Source organism: Electrophorus electricus, chromosome 9 (genome assembly GCF_041902795.1).
Source record: "Electrophorus electricus isolate QZ-2024a chromosome 9, ASM4190279v1, whole genome shotgun sequence".
Lineage (NCBI taxonomy): Eukaryota > Metazoa > Chordata > Actinopteri > Gymnotiformes > Gymnotidae > Electrophorus > Electrophorus electricus.
Genome location: NC_137505.1, coordinates 9,054,579 through 9,072,104, shown reverse-complemented (window position 1 = coordinate 9,072,104; position 17,526 = coordinate 9,054,579). Strand labels below are relative to the sequence as shown.

General features: G+C 40.8%; 1 protein-coding gene across 1 annotated transcript; it reads right to left on the bottom strand.

The window, feature by feature from the left end:
• Nucleotides 1-4,267: 4,267 nt before the first annotated feature.
• LOC145659164 (homeodomain-interacting protein kinase 1-like) lies at nucleotides 4,268-13,018 on the bottom strand. Its single transcript, XM_081720309.1, has 9 exons — nucleotides 13,014-13,018; nucleotides 10,041-10,392; nucleotides 9,107-9,474; nucleotides 8,430-8,553; nucleotides 8,038-8,142; nucleotides 7,835-7,921; nucleotides 7,352-7,533; nucleotides 7,056-7,135; nucleotides 4,268-4,473 (listed from the first exon to the last, which is right to left on the bottom strand). The coding sequence occupies exons 1-9, from the start codon at nucleotides 13,016-13,018 to the stop codon at nucleotides 4,268-4,270; spliced, it is 1,509 nt and encodes a 502-aa protein (XP_081576435.1).
• Between the last annotated feature and the right edge of the window lie 4,508 nt (nucleotides 13,019-17,526).

Here is a 17,526-nt window from a genome sequence, read left to right as displayed (position 1 = left end):
ACAGCATCATAACATCCCAGTTTATCATAACTCTCAAAACCCATGGACCCCCAAGATGGGAAGTAGTTAATAAAATACCTGACTGTACAGATACTAAAAAGAAATCTAGGATTATTTTTGTTATTTTCTATTGGGCTCAAGAGATAAGATGTTCGAGCAGTAATAAGTGTTTTTCTATAGGTGAGTAGGCTCTCCTTCCATGCAAGCTGGAAGACTACGGGCTTAGTGCGGTGCCATTTATGTTCTATTCTTTGAGTGTTTTGTTTTAAATTGCGAATGAGATCATTATACCAAGGTACTACATTTTTGTAGCTAATTTTTTTATTCTTAAATGGAGCAACATCATTAGGTGCACAGCAGAATACTGATTCTAAGCATTCAGTAATTTGATCAAGTTCCGTTGGGTTTGAGGGAATCCTAGGCGCAAATTATTAGTCTGGGAGATTCCCAATAAATCCAGGTGCAGTGGACGATGTGATCGTGTGTCTGGTATGATAGCGAGGCGAGGTTACTATAGTGTGGCTCATGCATAGTTTAAATGAAATTAGGGAATGGCCTGAGATGGCACCTGACTGGGGTAGTATAACTACCTTCTCCATGTCTACACCGTATGGCAGTACTAAGTCAAGCGTATGTTTACATTTACATTTACAGCATTTAGCAGTACGCTGTTATCCAGAGCGACTTACAAAAGTGCTTTGTCATTTACTCATAGAATATATCCTAGTACAGTACAGTAGGTTAGAGTCCAACATACCAGTGAACTAGAATACTGTAGAATACTGGGATCAATGCTGATACCTAGAAGTACAAAACACATAAGGTCTATCTTAAACAATGATAAGTGCAATAAACAATAAGTGATAGAGTTTGTTAATCAACATCATTGTAATAAACAATACCCTACAATAAGTACTAATTTAGTCAGTCAATATGAGAGCAGGGTAAGTATGTCCACCAGAGTGTGTGGGTTCTCTTTGTACATTGAAACCAATTGATTCTAATATAGAACTAAAGGCCAAGTTCAGAGGGTGTTGGGCACTATCAAAGTGAATATTGAAATCACCAACAATAATGGCACTTTCTACTAGAGCAGATCCCTCTCAGTATCTACAGCTAGACAAAACGCACCTGCCACCTTGTGGTCAGTTGAAGTATTTGCTAGTGATTCTAGACAGGTTTTCCAAGTGGACTGAGGCGTTTCCTTGTTCTAAGGAAGATGCCCGCGCTGTGGTTAAAATCCTAGCCAAGGAGATAATACCGAGGTACGGTGCGCCTCGGGTAATAGATTCAGATCAGGGACCCTGTTTCATTTCTATGGTAACTCAGAAACTATGCACCTACCTAACTATTGACTGGAAGTTTCACATCCCTTACCATCCTCAGTCATCTGGCATTGTTGACAAAATGAATTATACATTGAAACAAAGGCCATGATGGAAAACAGGAAATAAATGGATAGATCTTGTCCTTCCTAGGTCTTCCTAAGTTCAAGACTGTTAACTCAATACACACTTTAAAACACTCAATACACAATTTAATTTTTTAATAATACTTGTTCAGGTTCCACTATTGTTCTCCAAACCATACATTATTCAATGTATGCATATTAATATTCAATACTTACACCAACCGGTTCTTGGTACCATTATGTTCAACCTGAGCTACTTGCATTTTATTTAAAAGGCGATCCTCTTCCATATCACCGGATGCCCATATTGCTTTTATTACCTCAATCTACTGCCAGCAGTGTTGTGTGAGATCAGAATGATGCCCAGTGCCACCACCAAATTGTCACTATTTGAGGTCGTTTTTGGTAGACCATTTACCACCCCATGGGTCAGAGGTAACCCAGGTGTTTCTCAGTCAGGTGACACAGCCATAGCTGATGACTGACAGACAAATCCTCTAAGACTTGGCTTGCGTTGCTTTGGTGTTACAGGAAAGGTTTGAAGCCCTTGTTTTTGTCTGTCTGGCATTCAGATTTCCTAAGCAGCCATGTTGTGGTTCCTAATTAGGAACATGTTCCAGCCTACTCCATGCAAGCTGGAGCACTGGATCCACTCTTTAAATGTGCCTTTTTAAGGTGACGGCTTATAAAAGTCATCTCTGATTATTTTTTTTGTTGTTAGCTTTTTAATCTGTCAAGTCTGTAATTTTCCAGATTTATATCCATTAAAAAAACAGATGCTCTAAAGGGAGGGGGTGGACTCCTTCAGTGGTACAGCAGAAGTTGATAACTTCAAAATCATTTACAGCAGCTTCAACCTTGTACTAACAGAACAAATACGGACACAGCATTAACTAAACTATGGCCTGAGTGATTTAAGTAATTAGTGAAACTGGCACAGCACCACCAACCGTTTATTAAAGAAAACGTGTATGACACATGATTATCTTAATTCTTTTAATTAAAATAGTCCCTTGCAAGGCATATTATTCAATTATGTTCAAAGAGGTACATAGAGCATGCTGGCAAAACTGAACCGTTGAAGATACTACAGGAAATAAGAAATTTCCATAATGTGAATGAAACATTTATTTAAATGTATTGAATGTTGCACATCTCAGAGCCTCCAGAGGTGGAAAAGACCAGGCCAGGTGAGCCATAGGTTGAATTGGACCCCGAATCCGAGGGCCAGGGTGTCCCCACCCGAATCCGAGGGCCAGGGCTCCCGCCAGACGCATGACGCTCGAATTTGATCTTCTTGAAGCAATTAACTAGAGTTAATTGAAAGCGGAAGAGGATGCCTGGAGCTGCGATGCCATACCTTTAGGGAAAGATGAAAAAAGGAACACGAATCAAATAAATGAGACTGTTTGTTCTTCGAGGCTGAATGGGATGTGCCATAATAACCTTCAATTACTATATTGGTGTCCAAGCTGAAATTCAACTTGATTACAACAGCCGCAAGCCATGCAGATCTAGTTATGGGCTTTATTCAAAATTAAAACTAAAACAGAAGTAGATTTTAAAAAACACAACCACAATTCTGTGATTTATCTAATGCCAGCTAGTTAACTTCATAACTTATTCTCTGTTGATTTTCCCACCCTTAATCTTGCAGAAAGAAGGCTCAAGAAAATCAAGCGGATGTAAATCACAATCATCCATGTTGTTTTGCCTCCACATCACCCTGAAAGCGCTTTATTTAAATAATCTAGCTGTGCTGTATCGACAGGTATGAGAAGATTCCCACAGAATATCAATTTACTACTCTATGGATTCTTCATGACTTGGCAGTAAGGTAATAATAACAGGCAGGTGTAGCATCTAAAAGTGGAAAGTCCAAGTGCACGTGTTATTAGCTAGCCAGTAGACAAGATCAAATACAAGGTCACAAATTTTAACCTGCCCTTTATATGGAAAATCTGCAATATTTTATATTTGCCACATCGTTAGTGGATAGGTAGCTAGCTATAGTAATTAACCTGCAAAATGTGTTCTTAATCTGTTGATTGCAACTGTCAAACATTTTTTAAAAATGTGTTGAATATTACCCACTCACAGCCTACAGAGGTGGAAAAGACCAGGCCAGGTGAACCATAGAACAAGTTGAACCCTGAATCCGAGGGCCAGGGCGACCCCGCCCGAACCCGAGGGCCAGGGCTCCTGCCAGACGCATGACGCTCGAATTTCACCCTCTTGAAGCAGACGAGCCCACTAGAGGTAACTGAAGCGGAAGAGGATGCCTGGAGCTGCGATGCCATACCTTTCGGGAAAGATGAAAAAAGGAACACGAATCAAATAAATGAGACTGTTTGTTTTTCGAGGCTGAATGGGATGTGCCATAATAACCTTCAATTACTATACTGGTGTCCAAGCTGAAATTCAACTTGATTACAACAGCCCCAAGCCATGCAGATCTAGTTATGGGCTTTATTCAAAATTAAAACTAAAACAGAAGTAGATTTTAAAAAACACAACCACAATTCTGTGATTTATCTAATGCCAGCTAGTTAAATTCATCACTTACTCTCTGTTGATTTTCCCACCCTTAATCTTGCAGAAAGAAGGCTCAAGAAAATCAAGCGGATGTAAATCACAATCTTCCATGTTGTTTTGCTTCCACATCACCCTGAAAGCGCTTTATTTAAATAATTTAGCTCTGCTCAATTTCAGCTTGATTACAATAGCCGCAAGCCATGCAGATCTAGTTATGGGCTTTATTCAAAATTAAAGCTAAAATAGAAGTAGATTTTAAAAAACACAACCACTATAGTAATTAACCTGCAAAATGTGTTCTTAATCTGTTGATTGCAACTGTCAAACATTTTTAAAAATGTGTTGAATATTACCCAAGTCACAGCCTACAGAGGTGGAAAAGACCAGGCCAGGTGAACCATAGAACAAGTTGAACCCTGAATCCGAGGGCCAGGGTGACCCCGCCCGAACCCGAGGGCCAGGGCTCCCGCCGGACGCGTGATTCTCAAATTTGACCTTCTTGGAGAGGGAGATCCCACTGGAAGAAACTGAAGGGGAAGAGAATATAACTTTAGCAAAAGATGAAAACTGACCACTAACCAAACGAATGAGAGAGATTGTTCTTTGAGGCTGAATGTGATGTGTCATAATAACCATCAATTACTATAAAGGTGTCCAAGCTGAAATTCAACTTAATTACAATAGCTAGCCAGCAGCCAAGATAAAAGGTCACATGTCACACAATTTTAAGCTTCCCTTTATACGAAAGAACTGCAGTATTTTAAATTTGCCACATCGTTGGCGGACAGGTACCTAGCCATAGTAGCTAATTATCCTAGCTAGTTCACACTTCATTCTCCCCCAAATGATCCCATTATCGACAGGTATCCGTGCTTAGACATGAAGACAGTTCAGCGACCGAGGACTGACATGCAGCTGTCACAGCTCTTTTAGAGCAATCCGATCGTTAGCGAGCCAATGCTAGATAATAACGTTAATTGCAGCTACAGCAAATAGTTGGCAGTTAATCTGCAAGTTAACTAACGTGCTCCATCGCCATGAAAATTAGAATCTGTTGCCGCAAGAGATGTGCATAAGTAATGTGTGAACTAGCTAAGTTAACCATCTCAAATAGACAGCTTGTCTGTTAGCTAACCTAGCTAGAGAGCCCAATGTTACCTGAGTCGTTGAATTCAAGTCCGACTTGACACTTTAGCCTTTCCCGTTAGGCCTCATCGTCTTTTTAAACAAAATTAACATACTATTCATAAAATCCATATAGAGCAAGTTTTATGGATGATCTGCTCAGTGAAGCTGCATTATTTCTGTTATAATACGGACACGGCAGCATTTTCACGGCATGTTTTCTTAATCTGTTTATTGCAACTGTCAACACATACGAATGATTAATAATTAATGTAAACTGTTATGCAGCGAATTAAAGATACTATATTTTCCTGTTTCCCTAGAAATAATCCAAACTGCAGTGTCTGCTTATTTATGCTGAAGCACACTTAAGTGGGTATATTTTTTGTGGATTCCACATATACATTAAAAGGAAAATGTTGCCCAATCATGTCAGAAATAGCAAAACAAAAAAACACAGGCTCCGAGTTACTGAAAGAGAAGTACGCGATGAGGTCCTGGTAGAGCATAGGCACAGGTTGGTCATACGTGTTTATGAGGAGTTTAATTTAAGCAAAATCCTCATCACACACCCAAGAAGTCAAAGCCTGCAAAATCCCCAAGCAGCAAGACTGCATCAAGTTAGCACTGGCTGAAGCAAAAATAGTGCTGTGTCCTGCTGTGTGGCTCATCCACTCTACCAGTCTCTTAGTATTGGGCTTAGTGTGCTTAATTCATCTTGATGTCCTAACTGACATTCAAAAAGAAATGGATGTGAGAAGACAGTGTAGGAGTTCAAATTTGAATTGGCTTGAAATGTAGGCTGAAGTGCTCTTCTGCAGCTGAGCAGCTCATTTTCTGCTGAGCATCTTCACAGCCCTTACAAGGAGAGCATGAAAATGATGGAGGGGACAAGAAAAATCAGAATAATGCTTTAAGGACTGGACACATTTACAGCTTCTCACACTAAACAAAGTACTCCAAGGTAAAAAGTTCATCAAAGTAAAACATGTTTCATCCATCTTTCTGTGAACTGATATTTTAATGACTGACAGACAAATCCTCCAAGACTTGGCTTGGGATGCTTTGGTGTACAGGAGAGGTTTGAACCCCTTTCATTAAAGAAAACGTGTATGACTCAGGTGCTAGGGTATTATCAGAATGTAATTTATTCCAAATGTAAACACATGATTCTCTTAATTAGAGATTCCCTTATAAGGCATATTATTCAATAATGTTCATAGAGGTACAAAAAACAAAACAAAACAACAAAACCCTACTGAGTCTGGAAAAGAACATCTTTATCAATAAAAAGTATCAAATGACCTGAACACAGTTGTACCACCATTACAAACTCCTTGCTTGAGTCTGCATGTATACATGTATGATAGTAACATATCAGCCAATGAATGATGGACTCGAGTTTGTACTCGAGGAAAGAAAGAAATTTTCATAATGTCATAAAGAATCAAGTGTTTGGAAAACGTCTAGGAAAAGAAAGAAACATTTATTTAAATGTGCTGAATATTGCACAAGTCGCAACCCTTGAAAAACCAAGAAGAGTTCTCGGTCTGCTTAAGTACTGTGTACTGCAAAAACACAAGTAGAATTGAATTTTCCACAAATACACATACAAGAACCATAGAAGAAAGCATAGTGTTGGTCTTATAGAACGAGAGACACAAAAACCTCAGCTACAATGATCAACAATTACACAATGAAGTTTGGATTCAACGGAATTTCGTTTTGAACTACGGTAGAGGGGCCTCTTTATCGGCTACTCGAATACTAGGCAACAACCTGATTCACCATTTGTGGATCACATTTGAGCAGTAACATGATTTGGTAGAACACTTGCATTTGAAACCATTTTTGTCTTCTTTTATAGGTGGAATCGGAGGCCAGTTTGGTGATGTTTTAAATCTACTTGAAGAATAACAAACAAACAAAAAGCCAACCCTAATGTAACATTTAAAAGAAGCACCAAAGTGGGCATCAGATTTACCATCAAACAGGGTCTTGCTGCTGTCGAAGCCTGTGCACTGCCGCTTGCAGATCTCCATGTTCTGCAAGCAAGATTTCACACTGCAGCGAGAGACACACACACACACACACACACACACACACACACACACACACACACACACACACACACACACACACACACACACAGGTGGGGGGGGGGGGTTACAGTACTAGCAGAGAAACTCTGATGCTATTTGGATTTCTAAATTAACACGGTGTTCCTTAAAATGTTTTTGAAACACTGACATGTAGATTGGAAGGCCTGGAGCAACTCACTGTGCACTCTGAGGGAAGTGGAGGAGGTGGGTCATGGTCAGAAACAGGTGGTTCACGGTCTTCACTGGCGTGATCCTTTTGTGAGCGTCTAGCGTGAGCATCTTCTTTAGTAGGTCGATGAACTCCCGCCGGTCGGCCTTCTCCGCCAAGACGTCGGTGCCTTTCAGACTGGTCATATTGACCTGCGAGAGAGACCCATGGGTGAGTCATATTATTCACCAGCAGAGGGCGGCAATGCACCCAATACGAACGAAGTTCTGCAGCAAATTTCTACGCACTGCTCTGCCCTTCGCAGATGCCGTTCTCCAGAGCGACTTACATGCGCTACTCATTATGACAGCAGAAACGCTCGACCTTTCAGCTAGCACCTTGTTCTACCTGCTCTATAATGTGAGCTGCGGGAGCCCTTTGTCACGTTCTTCAATTTCACATCGCAACACTAAAAGAAATGCGTATAGTTACGCGCACAAAAGCCCAAATAACCTGCATCATGTCGTCAAGGCAGTTTAAAATGTACTTCCGAGTCTCTTTGGACTTGATGCCACGCTCCGCCTCATGCTCCGAAGGTGTCTGGAGAAAGGAAAGAAAAAACAAACCATTCAGCTCCACCATTAAGTTACATGAAGTCATTAAGTTACGTCCCTTATAAAAAACACATGGCATTTGGCATTTGAAGACAGGCAAACCTTGAGTCTCCACAGGGGGTAGCAGTAGAAATAGTAGTGCGTCTTGGTCGCTGCGCTCAACATGCACTCTGCTGGTAGGCCCTGCGTCTCGGAGATGTAACGGATCTGCAGAGACACCATACGGCAAAAGGATTATGACTTTATTTTGAGTTAATCCTTTCATTTTCAAAGTGCATGTCTAAAAAAACAGGCCATAGAAACTCATTTATATTAATCCTAAAAATGAGCGGGCCGACAAAGCAGCTAAAAGGTCAAACTACACACACACAAACACACACACACACACACACACACACACACACACATATCACTACAGCCACAAAACCACTACAGGTCTGCACCACTGATGCTGTACGGGCGTTAAGGCACAGCTCAAAGGACCATGTGCTTACCTGATCATATTCGGAGGCTCCGGGATACAGGGGCCAGCCCAGGAACAGCTCAGCAATGACACAGCCCAGGGACCACATATCGATGGCCTCACAGAATGGGAGACCCAGGATGAGCTCAGGCGATCTGGACCAAAAACACAGAGATCGCCATCATGAAATCAGCCTCGGCTGATAATTCCGTGGGGGGGTGTTTGTGTTCCTAGACATTACACACCCACTATTCTAGTGTAACATGGAACCAACACTACAATGCACCAACACTACAATAATGTTCTGTTTTGCATTAAGTAAATACAGAGTACCAATGCAGTTAAACACCCGTTACTCAGTATATTACACTGTTAATTAACAGTGTAGCTACAATGTAATAGCGGTTTTGTACAGACTCGCTAAATACTGATATTACCAAAGCCTGCAGTTCAGCGCATCCTAACTAATCTCAGACACCGAAGACGGTTCATTAGGTGTTTTTGCTAAATAACAGCACTCACATGACCCAATAAAAATAAACCACTTATAAATCAATCGTGCTCCAGTTAACTGTAATGCTCATCATAGGCTTTTAATGTGTAGCAGGGTTATTACAACTGTCCACAACATGCAGCTCTACTCTAAAGCACACTCGAGTGCAACAAGTGCACACTTATTTCTAACACGCCTCAGCACGTGTCCCTCACCGGTAGTATCTGGACTGCAGGTAGCTGGGGGCCTTGGAGAAGTGGCTAGCTGAGCCGAAGTCGATGACCTTGACGCGGTACGGCTGCCTGATGGGGTCCACCAGCATGATGTTGTCGGGCTTGAGGTCGGTGTGGATCAAGCCCAGGCTCTTCAGTTTCATGAGCGCTTTGGCGACCTGCTGCAGCACGGGCCGGATGCATTTCAGCAGCAGTGGGCTGAACTTGCTGCGCTTGAGGAAGTCGTAGAGGCTCTGCCCCAGCATCTCGAACACCAGGCATATGTGCTTCTTGTGCTGGAAGCACTCGTACGCGCGCACGAAGTTGAACTCGTCGGCGTTCTCCCTGCTCAGCCGGCTCAGGATGCTCACCTGAGGAGGAGCAAAGGAGGGAAGACGGAATACGCGTTAAGCCGAAGCTACGTGGTCACAGCTTCAAAGTTTGATACTGCTGACAAATAGCCTACTTATTTTCAATAGCATCAAGCACTTTGTGTACTTCCCTTCAACCATTTACTTCTACAGGATTTGGGAGATGCAATTATGGAAGTGGTCCCTTGGAAATGAACCCATGAACTTGCTTTTGGTACTCAAACAATGCAGATTAATGCTCTTTCATAACAATAACATTTTTAATGCACATCCAAACAGGTATGGCTTACACAACTGAAGCTAAATCTTCTTTTTAGAGTAAGCTTCAAGCTGTCCGTGTGTTATCCGAACTAGTTCCTACTGAACTAGTGAAAATTAGAACTAGTGTGCCAAACAAGTATTTCTGTGCTACCCTGGCTGTATACAAATTCCACAGTGTGCGTTAGCACATCTGACACCAACAGAACATATGTTGTAAAAACTGAAACAAACAATAACAGAATCAGGGCTACAGCTGATTCTAGGCCATATCAATAGCTCATTTAAAGCAGGCACAACTTTCCCACCTCGTTCTGGCCCTGTCGAGCATAGGACGGATGACTTTTCAGGATCTTGATTGCGACTACTTCACTGGTGCCCCGCTTCCAGCACTTGGCGACCTGGCCAAAGGTTCCACGGCCCAGGGACTCCAAAACCTCGTAGCTGTTGGAGACGGAGCGGAGGATCTCGTTCTGCACCAGTTGGTACTCGCAATCGCTGCCCCTGGCCACACGCTTGGACAACCCAGGGGAGGAGAGCTCCTCCAGGATCTGTACACTGTTGCTGCTGTGTGCCTCCTCTCTCTTCCTCTTGAGGCTGCCCCGCTTCTGATAGCCGTCAGCACGCCGCGAGGTCAATGCCTCGTCTCCGCCCTGCCAGCTGGAAGAGGAGGAAGACGACGACGAAGCCTCGTCCGAGGCTCCAGAGGGGGAAAAGACCATGGCAGGTAAGCCATCGATTGAATTGAACCCCGGATCCGAGGGCCAGGGTGTCCCCGCCCGAATCCGAGGGCCAGGGCTCCCGCCCCGCGCAGGATTCTCAAATTTAACCTTCTTGGAGTGGGAGATCCCACTGAAGGAATCTGAAGGGCAAGAGAATATACCATTATGGAAAGATGAAAACAGGACTACTAACCAAATGAACAAGAGAGATTGTTTGTTCTTTGAGGCTGAATGTGATGTGCCATAATAACCATCAATTAGCTAAATTAGCTAAATCACAGAGCTTTGATTTTTTTTAAAACATCTACTGCTGTTTTAGTTTTAATTTTGAATATTTCTGTCTGAAGCAGAGCAGAGCCCTGATCGATGCCATTGTTTTTTGGGCAGGCTTTAGCAAGTGATTGCTTTCTCTTTACACGCTTCTCAGAAAAGACAAGTTCTTTGTCTTGCGTTACTCAAAGGTGGTTCTGTGTGCTAAAACAACATCTTGACCTTTCAGCGATGCTGCCACACTGAAAAACAGAAGGCCAAGAAAAAAACAGCTTCTATTCTTAGACTCTCTGGCACTCTAAGTGCTTGCTGATACCTTGCTGACTGCAGTATTTCCTACACCTTTCCAACTGAGAGGCTCCTGAACTTGCAGCACCTCTGTCAATTAATCAATTGCATAACAAGAGTTCATCCGCTCTATAATTGAGGGAGATACCCCCTCTAATCATTAATGCTCATCATTACAAAGACCATTAGTGTAAGCTGATGAAAAATGTTTCAATGTATTTAAAAGGTAAAGAACAGAGTAGCAATGTAAAGATACCATTTATAATGCATTACATTTTAGTCTTTGACACAATCTCTTGCCCTGAAACAGTGTTTAGGGCGATTACAATGCTGTTTCAATATGTTTAAAAGGTAAAGAACAGAGTAGCAATGTAAAGATTCCATTTATAATGCATTACATTTTAGTCTAAAACACAAACTCTTGCCTTGAAACAGTGTTTAGGGCGATTGCAATGCTGTTTCAATGTGTTTAAAAGGTAAAGAACAAAGTAGCAATGTAAAGATACCATTTATAATGCATTACATTTTAGTCTAAAACAAAATCTCTTACCCTGAAACAGTGTTGTTGGGCGATTACAATGCTGTTTCAATGTGTTTAAAAGGTAAAGAACAGAGTAGCAATGTAAAGATACCATTTATAATGCATTACATTTTAGTCTTTAACACAATCTCTTGCCCTGAAACAGTGTTTAGGGCGATTACAATGCTGTTTCAATATGTTTAAAAGGTAAAGAACAGAGTAGCAATGTAAAGATACCATTTATAATGCTTTACATTTTAGTCTAAAACACAATCTCTTGCCGTAAAACAGTGTTTAGGGCGATTAAAATGCTGTTTCAATGTTTAAAAGGTAAAGAACAGAGTAGCAATGTAAAGATTCCATTTATAATGCATTACATTTTAGTCTAAAACACAATCTCTTGCCGTAAAACAGTGTTTAGGGCGATTAAAATGCTGTTTCAATGTTTAAAAGGTAAAGAACAGAGTAGCAATGTAAAGATTCCATTTATAATGCATTACATTTTAGTCTAAAACACAATCTCTTGCCCTGAAACAGTGTTTAGCGCGATTACAATGCTTTGAAACGCTGTTTCAATGTGTTTAAAGGTAAAGAAGAGAGTTGCAATGTAAAGATTCTACTTATCATGAATTACATTTTAGTCTAAAACACAATCTGGGTTTGTGTGTATATAAATGATGTAATCTTACTGTTGTGGAACAAATTACTTCCATTTCCATTTTTTAAGGCAAAAATATTAAATGTTGGAATTTATCATTACATATTCATATGAATATGACTTTAATTTGTATACATATTTGTTGACATTAGCTATTTTGATCAGTCATTTTTGTGTCTGGTTGTTCTAGCTCATATTTAGCACGTTGTCCTTGACCATGTCCCTCTGTCCACAGGGTGGTGGTGTTGGACCGTGTTACAGACACGCTGCTGTTTTCCTGCAAGGTGCTAGTGGTCGGATTTGTAGGTGAGAAATATAGAGTGAAGTCATGTGTATATTACCCATACTACACTTCATCACATTCTGACCATGATGGCACATGGCAACACACTTTAATAGGTAACTCTGAGGGTTTTTCTACATTCCCTGTAAGGTCTGCTGGCTTTCTTCTTCTTCTCTGGGAGAATCAGGCTGCCATCTGACAATTTCCAGCTTCAGCTGCTGCATTATTACTGGTTGCCCGTTATTGTACGTATTGTAACCTCAGAAAAGCTCAAGTGGTGACACTTGCTTCTGTGTGAGAACAAAACATCAGCATATTCAGTACACTGAAGAAATGGTTCTTTCTTTTTTAGATTCCAAAATGCTTATTGACAGTGATTGTAAAGTCACTTTGTTTGTAAATAACCATGATTTACACATTTATTCTGGACAGCAGTTCCTCTCATAATACTGAAGGCCCAGCATGTATATCTACTACTGCTGTTTTTTTAGACGGTGATTGTGGGAGCTTATTTCATCGCGCAGGGCTTATTTAGTGTACAGCATGTGTGTGGACACCCTTTTCCTATGCTTCTGTAAGCTACACACACACACACACACACACACACACACACACACACACACACACACACACACACACACACACACTCTCTCTCTCTCTCTCTCTCTCTCTCTTCATTCCAGCAGTTCATAATGACATTGGGCACACACAGTCGAAAGCTTGTATGGTCTCGTCCCTTTACTTCAGGGAGAATAGAATTATAAAAAACATTATTAGCTCACATTTCACTCTCAAGCTACTACACATATGCCAATCATGAGGACTATATTGGTTTTATTTCCACTATGATGTTTCTGTCTCCTCTAGTGGAGGATCTGGAGCGTAACGACGGCACCGTGCAGAGACCATACCTCCGATTTACTCCTCCACATCAGCTGACTTTAAAAAAACATTTAAAGCTCTACACATCATGGATCACAGAATGTCTGTTATTAACGCTATACAAGAACTATACTAAAGCCATAGATCTAGACTAAGACTATAAAGTCATTTCACTTAGCTAAATAACTTTAATACATAATTTAAATCATGCAATGTGTAATAATATTTCTTGTTTTTGTTCAGGAGATGTGCAGACATTATCTGCTGTATTATTTTTGTGGCTGCCATTGTCACCTATATTCTTATTCGCTCCCTGGGTAAGAAACATTTCCAACTACACTTTCATGGGGAAAAAAAATCATTATAATTGTGGGCTCAAGCGGAAGGTCTTTTACCCATGTATGGCTTGTGAGATATCCTTCTAACGGAGGTTCTAACACAGCGTGGCTGCTTGGAGACTCTCGTCATGTCGTGTTGCCCCAGAACTCCACTGGGATGTTTTGTGGAGCTGGAGTCAATGTGTAAGTCCCTCACATACTGGATTAGTATTTATATCTTCACAGGAATACCAAAACAGCACACCCAGTATGTAAGGAACACCGTCAGTATTCTTTCGAATGGACTTTAGTGAGTCGGACTAGGGTTACAATGGAGCTGTGCAGGTGCAAATTATGTGGAAACATAAAACATCAACAAGACAAGATGGGTTAGACTTTAGCTTTAAGATTTTCATGATTGGCACTGCACAGCAACAAGTGGAACCAATCAAATCACTTGTGTTTAATGATTGTCTCTAAACCAAGGGGTCCAAACTCAGGTCTAGGAGTGTCACAACACTGCAGAGTTTATTGGTTACCCCAGTCAAATTCACCCTCGAAGAAAGAACACTTAGCTGGGTAGTGGTGTGACTCTCCAGCACTGAATCCTGATACACATACTCAAAAAATTGAATAAAAATTGTTTATTTAATTGGTTAATATTCATGTGTCAAGCTGCATTTGTTTCCTGCATCCTCTCGTGTTTCAGTGACAAACCAAACGTCCTCTACTTTGACCTTCTGAAGTGTGCCAGAGCAACGACAGAAATGGACGCCACTCTAGAGGGTCTCCAGTGTCCAACCACTCAAGTGAGATTTCCACACAAATGTCCTGTTGACATTGTACAGAAACCAAACACGTATGTCAGTAGCCTTTTAGAAATATGCACATGAGACTCATTTATTACAAAACAGTTTAGCATGTAGTATGTGAATGCCAGTTTGTAATTCTGGGGGCTTGGGTCTCTTTTCGCTGCTTGGTTTGGGAGCCTTTTGCTGTATCATGCAATGAACAATGTGTAAATAGTGTAGATAGAAATATAAAAAGCAACACTGTGTTTAGCTACTCAAATAAGATCTCCTTCACTCTGTGTGTTTGTGCGTTGGTTTGCAGGTCTGTGTTAAAAAATGCCCTTCAGAGTTCTGGAAGTTGCCCCCAGAGGCGTATGCCCCAAATGCCCTGCCTAAAGACTTCTATCAGCAGCAGTATTGTGACCCTAGACTTGACCTCGCCCAAACCACATTGGTAAAACCTCACACTGCAAATAAGCAATGTAACCAGCTTCATCTCTGAGAAATAAACCCTCACCTCACTCTTGACAGAACAGAATTTGTCGTATCAAAAGTCTTTGCAATATGCAACTCTTTGTACATGTAATTCATGCATTGGCTTAGCCACTCACGCATACATAGCATTTGTGCATACATAGCATTCTGCATGTTAATGACATTTTCACATGCATTTCCACTACAGAGTGTCCAAGACATCCTCAATCAAGAGCTTTGTCCATATTTCTACACCCCAAGTAAACCAGGTACAGACAGCAGGATTACACAACTACCTGTCTATTTGTCCATTCTGTTTTGTAACAGTTTGACTATGCTATGTACCAAAACATAACCAAACCACCAGGAAAGTACTTACACCTGCAGTGATAAGTCAGCAGGTTTAATTGTTAGTCATATTATTTTCTGTCTCTCCCTCCACCCAGAACTAGGGAGATGTCTGCCTAGCTTTGACTGGCAGGACGTTCCTCCAGACTTCTCTCTCCCTGGATTCGCTTCCGTTTATGAAACAGTCGAGCACATAAAGGGATATATTGAGTAATCCTTCACACACACTCACACACACATTTCACTCTCAAGCTACTACACATATGCCAATCATCAGGACTATATTGTTTTTATTTCCACTGTGATGTTTCTGTCTCCTCTAGTGGAGGGTCTGGAGCGTAACGACGGCACCGTGCAGAGACCATACCACATGCCCAGGTCTCTGTGGCAAATCCTCCACAAGAGAGACAGCTTTCTCCCTTAATGAATAAACCATCCAGCATATATTTGAGTCTTTTTTCTGTTGTTGTAACTGTAAAACTGTTCTCAACAGCATTTCGACCACTGTTTTGTTCAAAAGACATCTGACGGGGCAGCCTCTGGACTGATCCAGTTTTGACCGAACGGCAGACACACACTGGATGTTCTGGCAAACATTTACATATCTGGCTGGACCTTAACCATGTTGCTCTGTTTATTTGATACGCCTCTCTTTCCATATACCGCACTGCTTATTGTGTAGGAGTAGGCTTGTTCCTAAATGTGGAGTATATGAGAGGCTTAAGGGGAAGTTGATATATTTAATTGAGTTTTAGTTCTTTGCCAACTGCTCTCATTATGTGTGAAAGATCACATTTCATGGGATGCTACAATATATTTTTTTAATTCATGAGTGTAATAATGTCACGATTGGCCACCCTCCTGGACTCCCTGTTTCCGTGGTTTCACGTCTTGCGCTGCAGGCCGCTCCCCCCTGCAGCGTTGGTCAAGACGGGTAGACGCTTACCTGGGATCTCGTCATTATCAAAATAAACGTGAGCCTGCTTCTTCCGGGAACGATGAGATGCCCGTGTACAGGCAGCCACGACCAAGGCACACAGCAGGGTTTAAATACATGACCTAGAAACGAGGGACAGGTGTACGCAATCAGTGTGAGGACAAAATGAAACCGTGGAACGGAACTAAACACAAGACATGGAAAACACGGAACATGGAAGGGACTGATCGTGACAATCAGCATAGATTATTTAACACAAAGATTCAGAACTGCTGGTGCTGTGTATTTAATCATCTAATATAGACACCAGTACCTCCACTAAAGCCTGCCATAATGATATCAACATCAAATGCAAAAAAAGTAATTTTGTTTCCAATAGTGAATCTAACACCAAAAAAAATGCCAAACAAATAAAACGTGATGATGGACATGCGCCTCTTTAAAGGATTTTCTCAATAAATATATGTAGAATTTATGACTATAACAGAAAACAGCAAAGAGAAAAATGCAAGAATGCATATGGCAAAGGACGTATGGCAAGTATGGCAAATTCCTCCTAAATGTCTATTTGGTTCCATCAATGCAATATTTGAAGCTCTATGAAATAAACAAACCAAATTGTTATCAGAACACTCCACTATATTCATGAAAAACACTTTCTCATGTACTCATGGTATAACTCATTTTTACTGTAGGAATTTGGAATAATAGGATGGCAAAATCCTGTTCATGCCTATTCTGTTCCATATATGCAATAGTTGAAGCACTATAAAATACACAATTCATATTGTTATCAAATCCTTCCAATATATTCTTGAAATACACTTTCTTGTGTATCCATACTATTACATTCCAATGTTTTTACTTTAATTTGGAGTAAAAGGATGGCAAAATCCTCATAAACATGTATTCGTTCCACTATATAATCAGTTTTTGAAACTCTAGAAAACAAACTAGTCAAATTGTTATCAGATCCCTCCACAATATTCATGAAATCCACTTTCTCATGTACCCATGGTATGACTTTCAAGTGTTTTACTGTAGGAAGCTTGAGTAATAGGATGGCAAAATCCTCTTAAACATCTGTCCAGTTCAACATATATCACTACTCGAAGATCTATAAAATACACAATTCAAATTGTTATAAAATCACTCCACTACGTACTTGAAATAAACTTCCTCCTGTACCCATGATATGACTTTCAGTCATTTTTACTGCAGGAATTTGGAATAATGGAGTAGCAAAATTCTGTCGAATGTCTATTCAGTTCCATATATGTAATAATTGAAGCTCTATAAATAAA

Excerpts from the sequence above, each read along its gene's own strand:
- LOC145659164 (XM_081720309.1), bottom strand. Across the intron at positions 8,143-8,429 it reads GAGCCTCCGAATATGATCAG|ATCCGTTACATCTCCGAGAC; the intron begins GTAAGCACATGG and ends GTGTCTCTGCAG. Across the intron at positions 7,922-8,037 it reads ACCCCCTGTGGAGACTCAAG|ACACCTTCGGAGCATGAGGC; the intron begins GTTTGCCTGTCT and ends TCCTTTCTCCAG.